Source organism: Budorcas taxicolor, chromosome 4 (assembly GCF_023091745.1).
Source record: "Budorcas taxicolor isolate Tak-1 chromosome 4, Takin1.1, whole genome shotgun sequence".
Lineage (NCBI taxonomy): Eukaryota > Metazoa > Chordata > Mammalia > Artiodactyla > Bovidae > Budorcas > Budorcas taxicolor.
In genome coordinates, this window is record NC_068913.1 from 118,530,652 (window position 1) to 118,550,264 (window position 19,613).

Consider the following 19,613-nt stretch of genomic DNA (forward strand, 5'->3'; position numbering starts at 1 on the left):
AGGACCCGGCGAGGGGGAGAGGTGCCTCCTGCTCTGCACCTCTCAGAGCTGTTTGAGGCTTAAGGCACAGGCACTAGCTCAAGGACCACCTTCCTAAATACTGAGACCAAGGTGGGTGTCACAAAGACACCCAAGACGCAAGAGAAGGATGGGGTGCACGTGCAAGAGGCAGCCTGGTATCCTGGCAAGACCGCAGGCTTTGGGGCCAGTGAGACCTGGCTCTGAGTCTCTGCTGGGACCAGGCCCTTCGTGTGGAAGCTGGGTGGAGCCCAGGGTGCCTGGGGCCATCACACTTGGGGACGGGATGATCAGCTGCCATCTTTTCAGCCCCGCGGTGTCCTAGGGCGCCTGCCATGCCAGACACCTGGGGTCCATCCCCGGGTCGGGAAGGTCCTCTGGAGAAGGGAATGGCAACCCACTCCAGTACTCTTGTCTGGGGAATCCCATGGACAGAGGAGCCTGGTGGGCTACAGTCCACAGGGTCACAAACGTTGGACACGACTGAATACAGCGTTTTGTGTCCCAGGCCTTGTTCTGAGCCTTTCAGGGAAATTTTGTCTTTCAATCCTCACCACGCTTAATGAGTTAGATTTGATGATGATAATCGTCTCCATTTGGACACCTCTGGACGCTGAGGTCCAGGAAAGCCCCTGTGCCTGGCAAGCCGGGAGCTTCCTGCACTCACTGGGGTCTCAGAGACGCTGTTCCCCCCAGTTCTCTGGGAGTCCTGACCCCTGCAGGCCCAGCCGCGGCCTCTGTGGTCCCCAAGCCTGGATCCATGTTGCGGATCCGAACAAGCAGAGCCAGAGGCACAGAGCCTACTAGACAAGAGTGTTGTCCGATTCCTTCCCTGATGCTCTTGAGGACGCCCTCTGCCGTTGGAGCTAAGAGTCTGGCCACGCGGGCGGTGGGGTGGGGGGTCTCCGCGTCTCCCCGGCGCCTGGCCCACAGGGGGCGGTGGCCACGTGGCTGAGTCCTCTGCCCCCGTTGCAGATCTACCCGGACGAGAGCCACTACTTCAGCAGCGCCGCCCTGCAGCAGCACCTGTACCGCTCCATCCTGGGGTTCTTCGTGGAATGCTTCAGGATCCAGGACAAGCTCCCCGCAGTCACAGCAAGAGAGGAGGAGGAGGAGGACTGAGCCCCACGACGCACCGCCCGGCACCCCCTGGGACAGGGCACGCTGCTCCGGGCACCCCGCGGCCTGTCTCGCAGAGGCGGGGGCGCCTCCTTCATCGCATGTGTGTCTCGGGTCCGAAGGCATTTCCGCTCCAGAAACAAGCTCCTTGCCGGGTGGAGGTGCGTCGCCGCTCCCGAGGGGCTTCTTCGGAGCCTGGAACCACCGCCTCCTCCCCCTGCAGCGTGACCGGGGCCTCCCCACGACCCTCCCCAAGGAACAAAGCGGAGCCTGGACGGCACGGCCCTGGAACTGGAGCTGGCGAGCGGCAGCGTGGGACCCGGCCTCCCCCGAGTCCCGCGCCCACCAGGGAGCGCCACCCCCGCGTGACGTCACCGCGCCATGGACCAAGCAGAGCACAATTCCTTTCACAGTACCTGTCCCTAGACTGGCCCACTCCTTTTCAATTAGGAGATTCCACATTTTAAGGGGCTGTACAAAGTGTCACTGTAGCTGATGCTGATGGTTAACCTCCTGGAATTAGTTTGCGTTTTTCTATGGTTTTCACCTGACGCTGTCTCTGATCACGAGCTTGTTTTGCTGTGCGCTTTTTTTTTTTTTTTTTGCTTTTGTTTTGCTTGGTTTCATTCAGTCAGTATGTAGGCTTTGCACTTGTTTGGATTAAAAAAACAGATCAGAAGTAACGGCTTTCTCCTCAAGGTCGTCTCTAGACTTTGTGGGGACATTTCAAAAATACTGCAAACGACACCCGGCACTGTTCACTAAAGGGTCATAAATAAAAACTCGCCTCCCACCAAGTGCGTTAGGGTCTGGCTCAGCTTCGCGCCGTCCATTTCCACGCGTCCTGAAGCCCATCCCTTTCCTCCCAGATAGGTTGTCTTTTCAGATGACATTTGGTTAAAAAACATGAAAAGACCAAGCATTAGCTCCACCTCCAGGCTGGTCACGTGTGCTCGGGTGACAAGAACCCTGGAGGAACGAAGGGGCCCGCGCCAGCATCGCCCCCAACCCCCACCCCCTGCACGCAAGCAGCCTTGGCAACATTCCAGCCTGGCCTCGTGAGGCATCCTCTGCTCAGAGGCAAGCCAGCATCCGCGTGTATCTCACTCCATTGTATATAGAGACAGGACTGCGGTCAGCCATCGCCACTGCCCCCTGCCCTCCGCCAAGTCCTTGTCGTGTTTTGCCTGCATGCTCGCAGCCTGCCCAAGCTGTTGTCTCTACAAGTGCTTGTTGGAAATGCACTGAAGACCGTCATCGCCTCTGGAGCTTGTTGACAGCCTGAACATCAGTCCCGGGTCTCCGGGTCCCGCCCCCACTGGGGAGCAGGGGTCCCTGACATCCTCGTCTGCAGAGAAGACAGGTCCATGTCGCTCTTTGGTGTTCGGGGGTTTGTGTTTCATCTCCGCGAGCTCTGAATGTCAGTTGCACTTGGTTCGACTGGAAGATCTCCGTCATGGGATTTCTTGTTTCAGGTGATGCATCAGCGTTTGGGAAAAGAATGAAGGTGCTGCCCGCAGGACCGCTCCGATGCTACCTGGCTGTGCTTTCTGTCTTGTCAGGGGGCTTGACCGACTGCACAGCCAGCTCAGTCTGAAAGGGGAGGCCGGCTCTGGCCACGAGGTCTGGCAGGAGGGAGTGAGGTGTGGCATGGTAGTGTTTGCTCATCCATGGAATAAAACATTATTTTACCACTCGAGAGCTCTTTTCTTGCTTATCCTCCACCCCACTTCACCTCCTAAAGTGTGCCGAAGTCTTCGCAGACCTCACTGGGCCCTGACCAGGTCTGATGTGTCCTCAGGGGTCTGTGTGCAGCTCCTAAAACCTGCATCGACGGTAGCAGTAGCCCTGATGGTAGAAAGGGCGGGACCGGTTAAGTCCATCAAAGTCCCAGATCAACCAGGGACGTGAATTTGAGTTTCGTGTCTGAAGTTTCAAGGGGAAGACGTAGAGGCCCTCCCCAGCACTAGCAGTAACACTGGCTCTCCATTGAGGCCCCTGCATTGCTCGCTAGAAGGTGTTAGCAAACCTGCATCTGCTAGAAATTCATTCGCTTTGTTGTTGTTTTTTAAGTCAGTAAGTCTGATGTAGCCCAGCCTGGAAGCCGAGAGCTCGATAAACTGAACCGTCCAAACCATCAAGCCCCCGCTGCCCCAGAGAAACCGGCCATCCGTCTGGTCTCCCCCGCTGGATGCTGGCACCCCTCCCGACCAAGGGGCAAGACACAGCTGGGCGCACCCCAGCCAGGCATGCTCACCCTGGCGCCCACGGTCACGCTTGCAGCCCCGGCCTCCACCCCCTCCCAGGAAGGACACCAACTCCCTGTCAGGTGGGGCTTGACGGTTTTGCACGAGAGCGCATGTTCCCCACGTTTGGAAACACTGGGTGTAGCGATAAGACGGGCCCTGAGAGCAGACCCTGACCTTGACCCCTGGGTGGGACCACCCGGTTCCACTCGAATGCCCTTGACTTCCCCCAGGGAAGGAGGAGAAGGCCTCGGGGGAGGCCTGGACCCAGCGCCTACCCTGTGTGTTTGACGTGGCTTGTGTGACGCATCTGAGTGTAGCTACTTATTTCAGATTTCAGTTCAGTCCAGTTCCATCGCTCAGTCGTGTCCGACTCTTTGCAACCCCATGAATCGCAGCACGCCAGGCCTCCCTGTCCATCACCATCTCCCAGAGTTCACTCAGACTCACATCCATAGAGTCGGTGATGCCATCCAGCCATCTCATCCTCTGTCGTCCCCTTCTCCTCCTGCCCCCAATCCCTCCCAGCATCAGAGTCTTTTCCAATGAGTCAACTCTTCACATGAGGTGGCCAAAGTACTGGAGTTTCAGCTTTAGCATCATTCCCTCCAAAGAAATCCCAGGGTTGACCTCCTGCAGAATGGACTGGTTGGATCTCCTTGCAGTCCAGGGGACTCTCAAGAGTCTTCTCCAACACCACAGTTCAAAAGCATCAATTCTTCGGCACTCAGCTTTCTTCACAGTCCAACTCTCACATCCATACATGACCACTGGAAAAGTTTAAATTAGCTTTTAAATGTTGGAATGAGACCACAAAGCTGTGGCGCTCCAGAGCCCTGCGCAGGGAGCACAGCCCTGACCCCGGGACATTTCTTCTCCACAGCATCTCCTGGGGCCAGCCTGCCCCGTTCACAGAGGTGCCGTGGAGGTGGGCAGGAGGCCATGTGTACCCCTGGCCTGGAAGCAAGCCCCTTCCTCTCTTGCCTGACCTGGCAGTCCCAGTAAAATGATCTCACGAAGGATTGGTCGACCTCCCCGAAACCCATTAGAAACCTCAGGGTCCCAGGAGAGGCTGGAGGGGCCTCTCGGGGAGGCCCTTGGCCCTCCTCCGGCAGCTTGTGGCTGTGCGCTCTTGGGCCAGTCACAGGAGGAAAGAGCAGGAAGCCTGTTAGCTCCCGATGTAGACGCTGAGGATGTCCAGGCCGTGTGTACAGGCTGAATTCTGCCCCCACTTCCAACGTAGGACCAGCTTGGGAGAGCCTAACACGTTCCCCTCGGCAGTCATGTGGGAGCCTCACATGCAGCCTTGCCCCAGCCCCTGCCATGGCACTCCTAAGCCCCCTCCCATGACAGAGCTGTCCTGCTCCACGCCTGCCTCCGGCATCCACCAAGCACACACAAGGGCAGCTGCTCTCAGCTCCGGGACCCCTGAGGAAGCCGCCTCTGCTGGCTCTGCTGTGGATGGGTAGCAGTCCGCTAGTGACTTGGACAACAGGAGCCGAGTTCTCAGAGCTCTGGAGGCTGGAAGCTGACAATCAGGGTGCTGCAAGTCAGGTTCCCAGGGAGAACCCTCTTGCTGGTTCACAGATGAATCCTCTGGCTGCGTCTGCACCCAAGAGAGACAGGGAGAGCTCAGGCCTTTCTTCGTCTTATAAAGCCCCTAACCCCACCATACTGGAGGAGGTAGTGGCAATCCACTCCAGTTTTCTTGCCTGAAGAATCCCCATGGACAGAGGAGCCTAGCGGGCCACAGTCCATGGGGTCGCAAGAGTCGGACACGACTTAGCAACTTAACCACCACCACCAGTCCCATCGTGGGATCTCATCTGTACCAGCCACCTCCCAAAGGTCCGTCTCCAAGAACCGTCCTGTTAGCGTTAGAGCTTCAACAGGTGAACTTGGGGCGGGAGGGAGACACACGTTCCGTTCAAATCCGAGGTTTTCATCTTCACCTGGCATCCCTGAGAGAAAGGTTTCAGGGGAGCTGCTGAGCAGAAGCAGGGACCCTGGGGGCTGGAGGAGGAGCCAGCCTCAGGGACACGGCCTCCCGGGGGGAGCTTCTCAGAGCATCAGGACAGGCGGGCCACCGGGCGCTGGCCCTGAGACGCCTGGGCTCCCTCCCCAGTCTCAAAGAAGCCAACCACCGTCTGAATCCCGTCACTCACTACATAGACAGGGGGTCAGAAGACCAGAGAAGGCAAGGGAGTTGCCCAAAGTCACACAGCAAGGCAGCTGCGGCCCCAAGGCAGCGCATTCATCATTTCTTTCTTGAGGAGTGACGCCCAGGCCCCCCTCCAGGGTCTAACACAATTCTCTGGGTGTGTGTGGGGGGGCAAGCCCAGCCCCCACTCCAGAGCCAGGTTTTCTGGAAATGGGTGTCATGGTCTTGGTTCCAAGCAAACGACCGATCCGTGGATGCCTCCTGTCCCCTTCTGTTCAGCCCTCTTTCCTGGGATCTCAGTGGATCAGCCTAGGAAGCAGTAGAAGCTGTATCTGTGTCCCAGGCCAGGGTCTGAAGCCCCTGAGGGTTTGGAAGTAATGTTTGGAAGCAGAGCACCCTGAGCAGGTCACACGTCGGCCTCCATTGTGGCTCTCCGTAACGTAGACCTCCAGCCCCAGTGTGGACACACGGAAACACACACGTGTTTGAGAAGCACCGCACTGAAGGACACGGCCCCACGGGACCTGAGCAGGTGTCCCCAGGGCGTAGGCTTTGGCCCCAAACATCCAGCATGCTGGAGGACCAGCTGTGACCACAGGAACCGCTCCCGGGAGCCAGCACCACGGGCTGGACTCCCCTGGACAGGTCTCTGGCCGCTGGCAGGTATGCGGAGCTGCCACGGGGCAGCCAGCACCCACGACACCCTCAAGAGGCCCCTCTCCTTCCTCCTTTCTGGCCCCGGGAGCTCAAGCAGACCCTCAGGGCGCGAGGCGGGCGCTTCACGCTGGGAGAGGCAGAGACGGAGGAACACGCCTGGGGTCCGGCAAACCCCAGCCCCGGCAAACCCCCCGCCCCGGCCCGGTCCTGCTCTCCGTGGGCTTCTCACGTCCCACGGGAAGAGCTGTTGGGGCGTTGCTCCAGGAGGCAGGATCCCCACTTGGCCTCATGCCCTGGGACTCCCAACCTGCAGGGGGAACCTGCTGCTGTTTGCGGGGACAGGAGCTGTATTGAGCTCCTGGGGAGCCTCTTGCCAGTCAAAGGCTGGGTGGGTCACAGCCCCTGGGCCACCGTGGCTCGTGGTCCTGCAAAACTCATCAGGCCTCATCAACATCACAACACACGGCCCTGGGCACTTCAGCACAAAGCAGGTCCGTCTTCGATGATTCAAGAACCAGGCTTGGGGACCAGGCAGCGGCTTCAAAGCTGGCATGATGTGTCAGTTACACAGGAGTTTCAGGGCTGAGCTCCTCTGCCTGGAGAAGTAACAGCCTCTCTCTGCCTCCCTCCCCCATTTACCCTCCCAGTAGAGCGGCCCTGCTTCATCCACAGCCCAGCTGGAGGGGGGGCAGGCAGGCGCAGGGGGCGGAAGGGAGCAGGCGGGCTCCGTGGGCGGCCTTTCTGGGCCACCTCCCCTGTGCCCTGGCGGCGGGGCCAGGAACTCGACTGGTCTTCCTGCGCTCGGGTCCGTCATTCGTCAAGATGAGCCTGGCAGGGGTCCTAGCTGCCCGGGGACTGCCCTAACAAAGTGCCCCAAACCGGGCAGCTTAAGTGGCAGAAATGTACGCTCTCGGGACGCTAGAGGTCAAAAGTCTCCGATGAAGGTGTTGCAGGAAGGGGGACCCCTTCCAGGGCCCGAAACTGGGCTCTTGTCTAACACTCAGAAATGAATCGTCCGAGGAGACACATGTGCTGACAAAGCAAGAGATTTTATTGGGAAAGGGCAGCCGGGTGGAGAGCAGGAGGGGAAGGGAAACCAGGAGAACAGCTCTGCCACGTGGCTTGCCATCTCGGGTTTCATGGTGACAGGATTAGTTTCCGGGTTGTCCTTAGCCAATCATCCTGACTCGGGGTCCTTCCTGGTGGGGCATGCTCTGTTCAGCCAAGATGGAAGCCAGAGAGGAGGATTCTGGGAGGTGGTTGGACACGTGGTGTCTCCTTTTGACCTTTCCCACACTCTTCTGGTGGGAGGTGGCTTATTAGTTCCATGTTCCTTACCAGGGCCTCCTGTCGTAAAACAACTCATGCAAGTGGTTACCGTGGTGCCTGGCCAGGGAGGGCGGTTTCAGTCAGCGTGCTTCCCCTAACAGAGGTGTTGGGGCGTGGGCCTCCTCCCGGCTTCTGGGGGTCCCTCCATTGAGGTGGAAGACCTCTGACCCTCGGACAGCCTCACCTAGCCTGCCCGCGTCCACGTTTCTCTGTTCCATGAGGCCACCTCCCCCCTGGTCAGGAGCCACCCTGCCGGCCGTATCTACACTTGATCAACTGCGATGGTGGAGCACAGCCCCCTGGAGAAGGTCCCATCCATTCAAAGCCCCTGCGGGTGAGTTAGGATGGGGTGGGGGGTGGGGGCAGTGACACAACTGAGCCCCTAACGCGGGGTTTCCTGCCAAGGGACAGCTTGGGTGTTGGGGAGGAAGGGGTGACCAGGGCCCGAGGGGGCGGCAGGCCTGGGGGTCCGTGAGCCGGCCTGTCCTCCCACCCCGACCCCTGCAGAGAGAGGCCGCTCCAGCAGCCAGGCTGCCCCTGGAGGGATCTATGCGCTTCTGGGAAGGGGCAGCCACAGCCCCCCGGACCCTGCAGGGCTCCCCACTTCCTCCGGGCTCCCGTCTGGATTCTCCCAGTGTGCACCTCGGTGGAGCCGGGAGCCATCCACGGCTCTGCCGGTGGCTCGTGCCTCAGGGAAAGGCTGTGGGGCCTGCAGCCACACCCCAGGCACGTGCTTCTGGGCCTACCAGGGCTTCCCACAGGCAACTGAAGGCCTTTCTTTTAATTCTAGAAAATCCCCAAAGCAGCTTACTGATCCTCAGAAGGTGTAGCCCTCCCGCCCTCCCCAATCTTGCCTATAGACGCCTTCCCACCAGGGCTTCGGGCTTCCTGAGCGCGGGCCGCCCGCCCACCCTCCTTCCTGGCCCTGGCCGGAAACCTCTGTCTGCTCCAGGTTCTGTTCAGCCTCACTGGAAGTCGGGCATGGCCTGGGAACCTGGGTCCCGGGGCAGTTGGGCCTGAGGGAGCCATCTTTGCCCCTGGCGTCGTGGTTTCTACCAGAATACCCCACCAGGCGCAGGGGGAGATTTCCTAGGCAGACACCCAGGAGAGGGTCGGGCAGCCTCGCTGCCCATGGGGACACCCCATCCCACCTCCCAGGATGGAGTGGACAGAGGCCCTTGCCGACGGTCAGCGAGCAGCAGGGTATAAACCCACCCAGCAAGGATGGGCTGGCCCAGAGGAGCCGGGCTGGTCCCCGACCAGCGTCCGGTCCCCTGGCCTCCCCGAGAGGCCTTGAGGGCAGATGGGCGAGGTGCAGCCTGCCGGCCACAGGCTCCGCGCTCAGAGGGCCGCCCTCCACCTGCCTGCCGGCCGCTGTGTGTCCCGGGCAGGTGTCCTGGCCTCTCTGGGCTCCCACTCCCCCTCTCAGGAGGCAGTGGTCAGCTCAGAGGGGATGAGAACGTGGGTGGCATGTGATTCCTGATGCCTGGGAGCCTCGTCTCACCCAAAGAGCTGGAAGGATGCCTGACAGTTTGCATTCTGAGTTTCTTAAACTGCAACCTGAAGAACCTCTGGGAAACAGGTTTCTGGGCTGGAGGTGGGCGGGCTCCAGCCTGTGGGGGAGTGCTGGGTGGGCAGAGGGTCCCCGGGGCACGGGCCCGAGAAGCGGGGCAGGGGGGCAGGGCTCCACGGGGGACCGCAGGACAGGGTCACGGGGGGCTGCCCCGAGCCTTCCAGACACCGGGCTGGGGTGGGGGGGAGCAGCGGGCGGAGCCTGCGCCCGGGGGAGGGCCCCCACCAGGCCTGAGTCAGAGCTGCGGCCAGCAAAGTGAGCACCCCGCCCAGGGAACACTCACCCGCCGCCCCCACCCGCTGGGGAGCTGACACTGTGCCCGAAGCCCACAGGGGCCAGGGCGGGAGAGGCCTCGCTCGGGGACCCCCGGTGAGCCCCAGTTGTCTGGTTGGGCCCCTGTCACAGGCCTGCTGGGGCGAGGAAGCAGCCAAGGACTCGGGAGAGCTTGAGACCCCAACAGGGCAGCGTTGCCCCCTGCCCCGGGGCAGCTGTGCCTGCAGTCCGCGTCCAGACAGGCTGGGGAGCGCCCAGGATCCCGGAGAACCCCGGGGACCAGCGGGTGGCCCGGGCCTCGTGTGCAGGGGATGCCCAGGCCCCCCAAGGCCGCAGGACGGCCGCCCCCAGGACCCTGAGGCTCAAGGTGGGGATCCGTGCGTCCTGCAGGCAGCTTGGCGCCTCCACAGGAATGTGCTTGCCTTTGTGCGGCTGTTTCCTAGGAACTGGGGGGTCAGCTGTGCCCGGTTGGCACTGAGCTGGTTGCAGCTGGATGGGACCAGGGCCCTTCCAGCTGGGCCTGCACAAGTGCCCGGGGCCTTCGGCACGTGGGGCGGCCTGCGGCCCTGTGAGCCCCTGTGGAAGGACCAGTCCGCACCTTTTCCCAATCACCTTTCCCCGTGCTCCCCACGTGCAGCTTCCTAATTCCTTATCCTGTAAACGCCCCAGCCCAAGGCCTTCTGGGAGGCAGACTTGATTGTTCCGTCTCCTGCTCCGCCACCTTGTGAGCAGGCCCTGGCGTCTCTGCGTTCGGCTGAGCAGCCGCCAGGAGGAACGGGTTGGGGACCGGCTGCACAGCCTCCCCTGGGACCCAGTGCTCAGGACCACTGACTCCCGCTGTCTCCACAGGCCTGCCATTTTTGAGACACCAGGTAAGGTCGCCTTCAGGCAGACCTGCCCCATTTGGGCTTCTCAGCGAGTCCCACCTGCATTCCCAGGCCTTGGGGGCGTCCGGGGGGCACCCTACAGCCCTTCCTGAGGGCTGTGTCCTCCCCCAGGCCGCGCTGCTGCTCCGGGCTGGTCCTCAGCACGCCTGGTTCCTGCTGCGTCTGGTTCCTCTTTGTGGACAGGCCGTGTTCTTACAGGCGCCTCTCAGGGAGTCTGACCAGGGCCGCGACTGTTGTAGTTTGGTGGATTAGTCATGTCGGGCTCTTGGTGACCCGTGGACTGCGGCCCACCAGCCTCCTCTGTCCCTGGGACTCTCCAGGCAAGAACACTGGAGTGGGTTCCATTTCCTTCTCCAGGGGGTCTTCCCCACACGGGGATGGGACCCGCATCGCCTGCGTCTCCCGGATTAGCAGGCGGATTCTTTCCCACTGTGCCACCTGGGGCACCTGAGCAGCTGACTGGGGTGTGAACGTGTCGGTCTGTGCTGCGGCCTGCTGGTGTAACTGTCTTTGGCGGGAAATTACATGTGATGGTCGCCATCACTACCACCTGGTACCATTAGACAATAAAACGAAGGAGACCCAAGCCTTGGCTTATGGGCAGTAGTATTTATCTTAGAATAGTGTCCTTTTCCAAGGAAAGTTATCCAAGAGGATAGTTTGTTGTTGTTGAGTCTGACTCCTTCAAACCCTGTGGACTGTAGCCCATCAGGCTCCTCTGTCCATGGGATTTCCCAGGCAAGAATGCTGGAGTGAGTTGCTTTGTTCTTTTTCTTCAAGATGGTTTTAGCAGTTCTGGGTCTTTATGTTTCTACCTAGGTTTTAGGATTATTCTAGCTGTGAAAAATGTCCTGGGTAATTTGCTACAGATCGCATTAACTCTGTAGGTTGCTTTGAGTGGTCTGGCCATTTTAACACTCATTCTTTCAATCCGAGAGCTCGGGGTATCTTCCCACTTTCAACCATCTTCAGTTTCCATTATTAATAATTTTTTAGTCCTTTTATTGTTTTAAACCTTTTATTCTATATTGGGATATAGCTGATTAACAATGTTGGTGATAGTTTGAGGTGAGCAACAGAGGGACCCTTTATTAATGTTTTATATTAATTCTCAGTATATAATTCTTCCACTTTCTTGATCAGGTTTATTCCTAAGTACTTTATTTTGGGTGGGGGATGCAATTTTAAAAGGGAGTTTGTTTTTTCTTAAACATTCCCTTTTTGATATTTCATTTTCAGTGTAACAAATGCAACCAATTTCTGTGCGTTAATCCTCTATGCTGCTACCTTACTGAATTCATCTCACTTCTAGGAGTTTTTGTGAGGAGTCTGCAGGGTTTTCTATATATAGTGTCATGTCCTCTGCATATCATGACAGTTTCACCACTCCCCTCCACCTTAAATACCCTTATTTCTTGTCTTTTTATTGTGGCTAGGACTTGCAATACTATGTCGAACAGAAGTGGTGAGTTCTATCTTTGTTACAGCTTTTAGGGGGAAGACTTTCAGCTTTTCACTGGTGAGTATTACACTATCTGTGGATTTGCCATAGTTTTTTTATTATGTTGAGATACAGTCCCTCTATACCCCCTTTTGTAAGCTTTTTAAAATCATGAATGGATGCTGAATTTTTGCAGAGGCATTTTCTGAACCCACTGAGGATCATGTGGTCGTGGTTTTCGTCTTTGCTTTTGTTGTTGTGGCGTATGGCATTAATTTTGCATGTGCTGAGAGGTGTCCGTCTTTGCTTTTGTTGCTGTGGCGTATGGCATTAATTTTGCGTGCGCTGAGCCACCCTTGCAGTGCTGATTTATCTGACTTGGCCATTGCGTGCGGCCCTTTCTATGTCTTGTTGGCTTTGGCTTTTGCTAATTTGTTGAGAGCTGTTGCATCTATATTCGTCAGAGATGAATCAAACGACTACAACGTATTCATCAAAGACACTGGCCTAGTTTTCTTTGCAGCGTCTCTGATTTTGCTATCAGGGTGACGGTGGCTTCACAGAGTGTCTTGAGGAGTGTTCCCTCCACTTCAGTCTTTTGGAAGAGTTTGAATAGAATTGGTATAAGTTCTTTGCTTGTTTGGTAGAATTCCCATGTGAAGCCATCAGGTCCTGTACTTTGGTTTGTAGGGAGTCTTTTGTTTTTTAATTTGCAGATTCTATTTCACTTCTGGGCTTCCCAGCTGGTTCAGTGGTAAAGAATCCACCTGCCAATGCAAGAGAGACAAGAAACGTGTGTTTGGTCCCTGGGTCAGGAAGATGCCCTGGAGCAGGAAATGGCGCCCACTCCAGTATTCTTGCTTGGGAAACCCCATGAACAGAATAGGGGAGCCTGCTGGGCCACAGTCCATGGGGTGGCTGAGGCATAGACACGACTGAGCACACACACGCCCTTCAACTGTCAGATCAGTTCAGCCGCTCAGCCGTGTCCTACTCTTTGCAACCACATGGACTGCAGCACATCAGGCTTCCTCATCCATCACCCAGAGCTTGCTCAAACTCATGTCCATCAAGTTGGTGATGCCATCCAACCATCTCATTCTCTGTCATTCCCTTCTCCTCCTGCCTTTTGTCTTTCTCAGCATCAGGGTCTTTTCCAGTGAGTCAGTTCTTCACATCAGGTGACCAAAGTACTGGAGTTTCAGCTTCAGCATCAGTCCTTCCAATGAATATTCAGGAATGATTTTCTTTAGGATGGACTGGTTGGATCTCCTTGCAGTCCAAGGGACTCTCAAGAGTCTTCTCCAACACCACAGTTCAAAACCATCAATTCTCTGGTGCTCAGCTGTCTTTATAGTTCAACTCTCACATCCATACATGACTACTAGGAAAACTATAGCTTTGACTAGATGGACCTTTGTTAGCAAAGTAACCTCTCTGCTTTTTAATATGCTGTCTAGGTTAAGGAGATCAGCCCTGGGTGTTCTTTGGTAGGGATGATGCTAAAGCTGAAACTCCAAGACTTTGGCCACCCCATGCAAAGAGCTGACTCATTGGAAAAGACTCTGATGCTGAGAGGGATTCGGGGCAGGAGGAAAAGGGGATGACAGAGGATGAGATGGCTGGATGGCATCACTGACTCGATGGACGTGAGTCTGAGTGAACTCCGGGAGTTGGTGATGGAAAGGGAGGCCTGGCATGCTGCCGTTCATGGGGTTGCAAAGAGTCGGACACGACTGAGCGACTGAAATGAACTGAACTGAACTAAGGTTAGTTATAGCTTTTCTTCCAAGGAGCAAGCGCCTTTTAATTTCATGGCTGCAGTCACCATCTGCAGTGATTTTGGAGCCTAAAAAAATAAAGTTTCTCACTGTTTTCATTATTCCCCCATCTATTTCCCATGAAGTGATGGGACTAGTTGCCATGATCTTAGTTTTCTAAATGTTCAGTTTTAAGCCAGCTTTTTCACTCTCCTCTTTCACTTTCATCAAGAGGCTTTTTAGTTCCTCTTCACTTTCTGTCATAAGGATGGTGTCATCTGCATATCTGAGGTTATTGATATTTCTCCCAGCAATCTTGATTCCAGCTTGTGCTTCTTCCAACCCAGCGTTTCTCATGATGTACTCTGCATAGAAGTTAAATAAGCAGGGTGACAATATACAGCCTTGATGTGCTCCTTTCCAATTTGGAACCAGTCCATTTTTCCATGTTTGGTTCTAACTATTGCTTCTTGACAACCATACAGATTTCTCAGGAGGCAGGGAGTCTGGATTCCCATCTCTTTAAGAATTTCTCACAGTTTGTTGTGATCCAGAGAGTCAAAGGCTTTGGCGTAGTTGATGAAGCAGAAGCAGATGTTTTTCTGGAACTCTTTTGCTTTTTCTATGATCCAGTGGATGCTGGCAATTTGATCTCTGGTTCCTCTGCCTTTTCTAAATCCAGACTGAACATCTGGAAGTTGTTCACATACTGTTGTAGCCTGGCTTGGAGAATTTTGAGCATTACTTTACTAGCGTGTGAGATGAGTGCAATTGTGTGGTAGTTTGAACTTTCTTTGGCATTGCCTTTTTTGGGGATTGGAATGAAAACTGACCTTTTCTGGTCTTGTGGCCACTGCTGAGTTTTCCAAATTTGCTGGCATATTGAGTGCAGCACTTTCACAGCATCATCTTTCAGGATTTGAAATAGCTCAGCTGGAATTCCAACACCTCCACTAGCTTTGTTCGTAGTGATGCTTCCTACGGCCCACTTGGCTCCGCATTCCAGGATGTCTGGCTCTAGGTGAGTGATCACACCACTGTGATTATCTGGGTCGTGAAGATCTTTTTTGTATAGTTCTTCTGTGTATTTTTGCTCCCTCTTCTTAATATCTTCTACTTCTATTAGGTCTATACCATTTCTGTCCTTTATTGAGCACATCTTTGCATGAAATGTTCCTTGGTATCACTAATTTTCTTCAGATGTCTAGTCTTTCCCATTCTATTGTTTTCCTCTATTTCTTTCCATTGATCACACAGGAAGGCTTTCTTCTCTCTCCTTGCTTTTCTTTGGAACTCTGCATTCGGATGGGTATATCTTTCCTGTTCTCCTTTGCCTTTCACTTCTCTTTTCTCAGCTATTTGTAAGGCCTCCTCAGACAGCCATTTCGCCTTTTTACATTCCTTTTCCTTGGGGATCATTTGATCACTGCCTCCGCACAATGTCATGAACCTCCGTCCACAGTTCTTCAGGCACGCTATCTATCAGATCTAATCCCTTGAATCTTTTTGTCACTTCTACTGTATAATCGTTAGGGATTTGACTTAGGTCATACCTGAATGGTCTACTCATTTTTCCCTACTTTCTTCAACTGAAGTGTGAATTTGGCAATAAGGAGTTCATGAAATGAGCCACGGTTGTTTTTACTGACTGTATGGAGCTTCTCCATCTTTGGCTGCAAAGAACATAATCAATCTGATTTTGATATTGACCATCTGGTGATATCCATGAGTCTTCTCTTGCGTTGTTGGAAGAGCATGTTTGCTATGACCAGTGCGTTCTTTTGGCAAAACTCTGTTAGCCTTTGCCCTGCTTCATTTTGTTCTCCAAGGCCAAACTTGCCTGTTACTCCAGGTATCTTGACTTCCTACTTTTGCATTCCAGTCCCCTATAATGAAAAGGACATCTTTTGGGGTGTTAATTCTAGAAGGTCTTGTATGTTCTCATAGAACCGTTCAACTTCAGCTTCTTCGGCATTAGCGGTCGGGGCATAGACTTGGATTACTGTGATACTGAATGGTTTGCTTTGGAAACAAACAGATCATTCTGTCATTTTTGAGATTGCACCCAAGTACTGCATTTCAGACTCTTGTTGACTATGAGGGCTACTCCATTTCTTCTAAGGAATTCTTGCCCACAGTAGTAGATATAATGGTCATCTGAATTAAACTGCACCCATTCCAGTCCATTTTAGTTCATTGATTCCTAGGATATCAGTGTTCACTCTTGCCATCTTCCCGCTTGACCACTTCCAATTTTCGAGTCATGGACCTAACATTCCAGGATCCTACGCACTATTGTTCTCCACAGCATCGGACTTCACTGTCACCACCAGACACATCGTTTACAGAGCGTCGTTTCCGCTTTGGCCCAGTCACTTCATTTTTCTGAATTTATTCGTAATTGCTCTCTGCTCTTCCCCAGCAGCGTATTGGACACCTTCTGACCTGGGGGGCTCATTTTGTGGCATCACGTCTGAGAAATTTCCTCTCCTTCCATGCTAAATGACAGTCCTCCTGGGTAGAGTATCCTAGGCAGCAGGGTTTTCCCTTTCAGGACTCTGAACTTACCTGGCCACTCCCTCCTAACCTGCAGTGTTTCTGGAGAGGAGTCTGCCAGCAGCCTTGTGGGAGTTCTCTTGTAATGAATCCTTTAGACACCTGAATGCTTCCTTTAGACCCCTCTTTCACTTTCTGACATTTTCATGACCCTCCGTCTTGGAGTGGGTCTGCTTGGGACCCCATCCTCTGTGGGGGTGCAGGCAGGCGGCCCTCGGTGCTGTGTTCAGAGCCACCGGTGCAGATCCTCTGAAATCAGCATTTGTGCACCCAGGCCTGCCGTGGGAGCTGGGGAGCAGCTCAGGCCTGGCCCGGCCCCCAGGTGCACCCACAAACCCACGGCTGCCTGGGCCTAACCTGCCCCAGCCAAGGAGCCACCGCTGTCCACTCGCGTGCCCTGCAGGCGCCTAGTGGACAGAGCCAGAGATCGGCCACGAGGAGGCTGATTTCAAGCCCACCTCCGCAGGTGAGGGCCTTGCTTGTGTCCGAGTGCTCTGGGGGCTCGTGGTGGTGGGGCTGTGCTGGGGAGTGTGGAGGCTGCTGGGGGCCCAATCTGCCCTTCACATCGGTGCTTTGCTTCTATGACGGCCGGGGTGTCTTCCACGCCACCCCAGTTGCAGCGGCGCCACACTCCAGCCCCTCAGGCTGTTCATGCAGCCAACCGTGGTCCTCTCCCCCGCCTGTCCTGCATGAACCAGCTGGCACGTGTCTCTGGCTGGAGACTGGCTGTGTGCAGGCAGCATAGAGCCTCTCTGCCAGGCTCTCTGCCCTGCCTGCTACGTGCTCCTCCAAGTCTCTGAAGACCCCCTCTCTGCTTGGGTGAGGGCCTTTCTGGGGGCCGGAACCTGTCCCCTATCAGAGCTTCCTCCTGGGGGCGCAGGCCTGGTTCTTCTTCCCTCCACCCGCCGCCCCCTCCACCACCCGTTCATCCCCCTGGGTTACCTGGAGATCTCTCCTGTGCTCCTTGCTGCCTGAGCTTTCCCGCCAGGAGGTATTGGGAGAACTGTTCCGTGCGTAGATGTATTTGTGGGAGGAGGTGAGTTCCATGTCCTTCTGTTCTGCCATCTGGATTCAAAGTCATGTACTTGTCTATGCAGAGGTATGAGATGATCCTAGAAGCTTGTTTGGATACCAAGTGTGCCATCTGCAGTCGTATCCGTGTTTCTCCCACCCGTTTGCAAAGTGAGACGGTGCAGACCAGCCACACCAGCTCACCACACACGGGACACAAGCCTGGCATGAGAGAAGGGCTCAGCTGTCAACCTTAATGTTAACTTAAAAAAAACCTACACTTAGAATAACTTGGGTATGTAAATCTACTTTTTGAACTGTTAAGTGGTCTGAAATCTGAAGTATTTAAAAAAAATTTTTTAATATTACTTATAAATGAAATAACACTTCAGATATATTAAACTGTAGAAACTAAAATCTAAAAGCTTTCTTATTGTGACTACTAGAAACTTTAGAATTACATACGTGGTCTACATTGTACTTCTAAATCTTGAGTCAGGCCAGACAACGGGACTGAGAGACTTCCTTATGAGAAATAATTTTATAACCTAATCAACCTAGTAAGTTGATTTATCTTTTTCTTAAATCTTCATATGTAATTTCCTCTGAGCCTCCAAGTCAGTGCTCAGCAGCTGTGCAGGCCAGTTGGCTGTAGACAGCTCCTGGAGTTTTTAAGGAGTATTTCTTGGCAGCTTTTGCAAAAACACTCATTGAAAGGTTAATCAAATCAGTCAGACTTGCATGTTGCTTAAACAAACCCCCCTCTTCACTGAAGACTGCACAGATGCACAGACTCTACCCAGAGGCTTTTATGCCTCGATCACGTTCACTTTCCTTCAAGGGTGTAAGAAGCGGCCCATAACTCTGAATACTGAGCAACCAAGATTTTGTGCCAACTCATGAAACTTCTGCCGCACTTCCGGGACCTTACAGATTCTAAATTCTTTCACATCAACATTCATTCCACCTGTGGTTCATGAGGAGAGTCAGTTCTGCAAGGAAGTGTGTTTGCTTAGGTACAAAAGTGAGAACCAAAATGGACACACATTGAGACACAGTCTGTTACAGATGCAAGTAAGTGCCAACGGGGTGTTTGGAAGAGCTTGACAGATTGTTTCCAGTAGACCACCAGCGTGTCACGCACGAGTGGTGAGACTTAACGGTACCCACACAGCAAGAGACGAGTCACGGGGAAGTCGCCACAGGTGAGGTCCCAGCTGTGGAGCCTCACTTCACAGTGGTGAACTGCAGGACTGACTCCACGTGGCTCCACGTCAGAGCCAGGAGGACACCCCACGTAACTAAGCGACGCCCGAGCCTCCCAGCAGTGCTGACGACTCCTGTGGCGTGAAACTCCTGATGTGTTCAATGCACGTGCTCTCCCTCCACTTTGTTTGGGAATTAAACGGTAGGGACTGCGCAACAGGACAGACTGGAGCCAATTCCAGCTCCTTCTGGGAAGACACCTCAGCTACTGCCGTGGAGGCAAGTTCCGTGTCTGAGGAGCACGCGGGTGGGCGGTGATGTCGGGGCAGGGCTGAACCTCTGTGGCAGCACTGGACTGGAGTATACTGGAGTATACTGGAGAATACTGGAGTAAACTGGAGAATACTGGAGTAAACTGGAGAATACTGGAGTATACTGGAGAATACTGGAGTATACTGGAGAATACTGGAGTAAACTGGAGAATACTGGAGTAAACTGGAGAATACTGGAGTAAACTGGAGAATACTGGAGTATACTGGAGTATACTGGAGAATACTGGAGTATACTGGAGAATACCTGTAGCATATTCAACACACTCAAACGTCAGTAGTCACTCTAAGACGATGGTCTCCACTTACGCTTTTGTACCTACAATCCAACAGGAAGTGTTATTAGAACCGTATCTGGAACAGAAGCAGGAGATTAACACCGTCTGGCCGGCTGGTGCCTGTGCTGTCCTAACTGCTAATGTTGTGAACATACCTCTGCTCAGGAGTTTATGTCTCACCTTCATAGAAAATTACTTCCATGAGAGAAAATTCTACCAGAAAATATTTTGCATTGAAATTACTTAAAATGTGATCCAGCTTCATGCAAGCCCTATAAACTATACCAGAAAATGTGTCGTAAGAAAGGATCACTCAATTCTAAGTAAAGTTCAAAAGTACATTTATTTAAAATGTGGGCAAGATTTCAATATAAAAGAAAAGAGTATAAGAAATAAAAATAAAAGTACAAAACATTTCAAATCTTTAACATTCATAATTTAGAGATAGCAAGGTCTTTATTTACATCATTTCTATTTGCAGCTAAAGTTCCATTAACAGTGTCGTGAAAACAGTTAAAAACCTGGCAAATGAATCATAAAACCTAATGTGGGCTCTTAAAAGTCGTATAATACAAAACATAATTTATGTTTCCTCAGAATAAAATTACACATCTTAAATAAGATGCAACATATTTAATATATTTGTCTTCCTGCTTTAAAAACTTTTGTCCCGAAGAAAGCAGCTGGAAAACAAGGGCGTCCGCGGGCGCGGCCGGGGTAGGCCGCGGCTCCTGGCAATGGCGCAGGGGCGTCAGTTGAACTTATATGT

At 53.8% G+C, this 19,613-nt stretch overlaps 2 protein-coding genes across 2 annotated transcripts in view; one reads left to right on the forward strand and one right to left on the reverse strand.

Moving 5' to 3' along the window:
• DPP6 (dipeptidyl peptidase like 6) overlaps positions 1-2,805 on the forward strand; it is a 795,167-nt gene extending 792,362 nt beyond the window's left edge. The window contains exon 26 of the mRNA XM_052638993.1: positions 994-2,805. Coding sequence (XP_052494953.1) covers positions 994-1,140 — 147 coding nt within the window. The 3' untranslated portion in view covers positions 1,141-2,805. The remainder of the gene's footprint in view (positions 1-993) is intronic.
• A 16,592-nt stretch (positions 2,806-19,397) lies between these two features.
• Positions 19,398-19,613, reverse strand: part of PAXIP1 (PAX interacting protein 1) — a 41,463-nt gene continuing 41,247 nt past the window's right edge. The window contains exon 21 of the mRNA XM_052638819.1: positions 19,398-19,607. Within this exon, the coding sequence (XP_052494779.1) occupies positions 19,596-19,607 (12 nt within the window). The 3' untranslated portion in view covers positions 19,398-19,595. The remainder of the gene's footprint in view (positions 19,608-19,613) is intronic.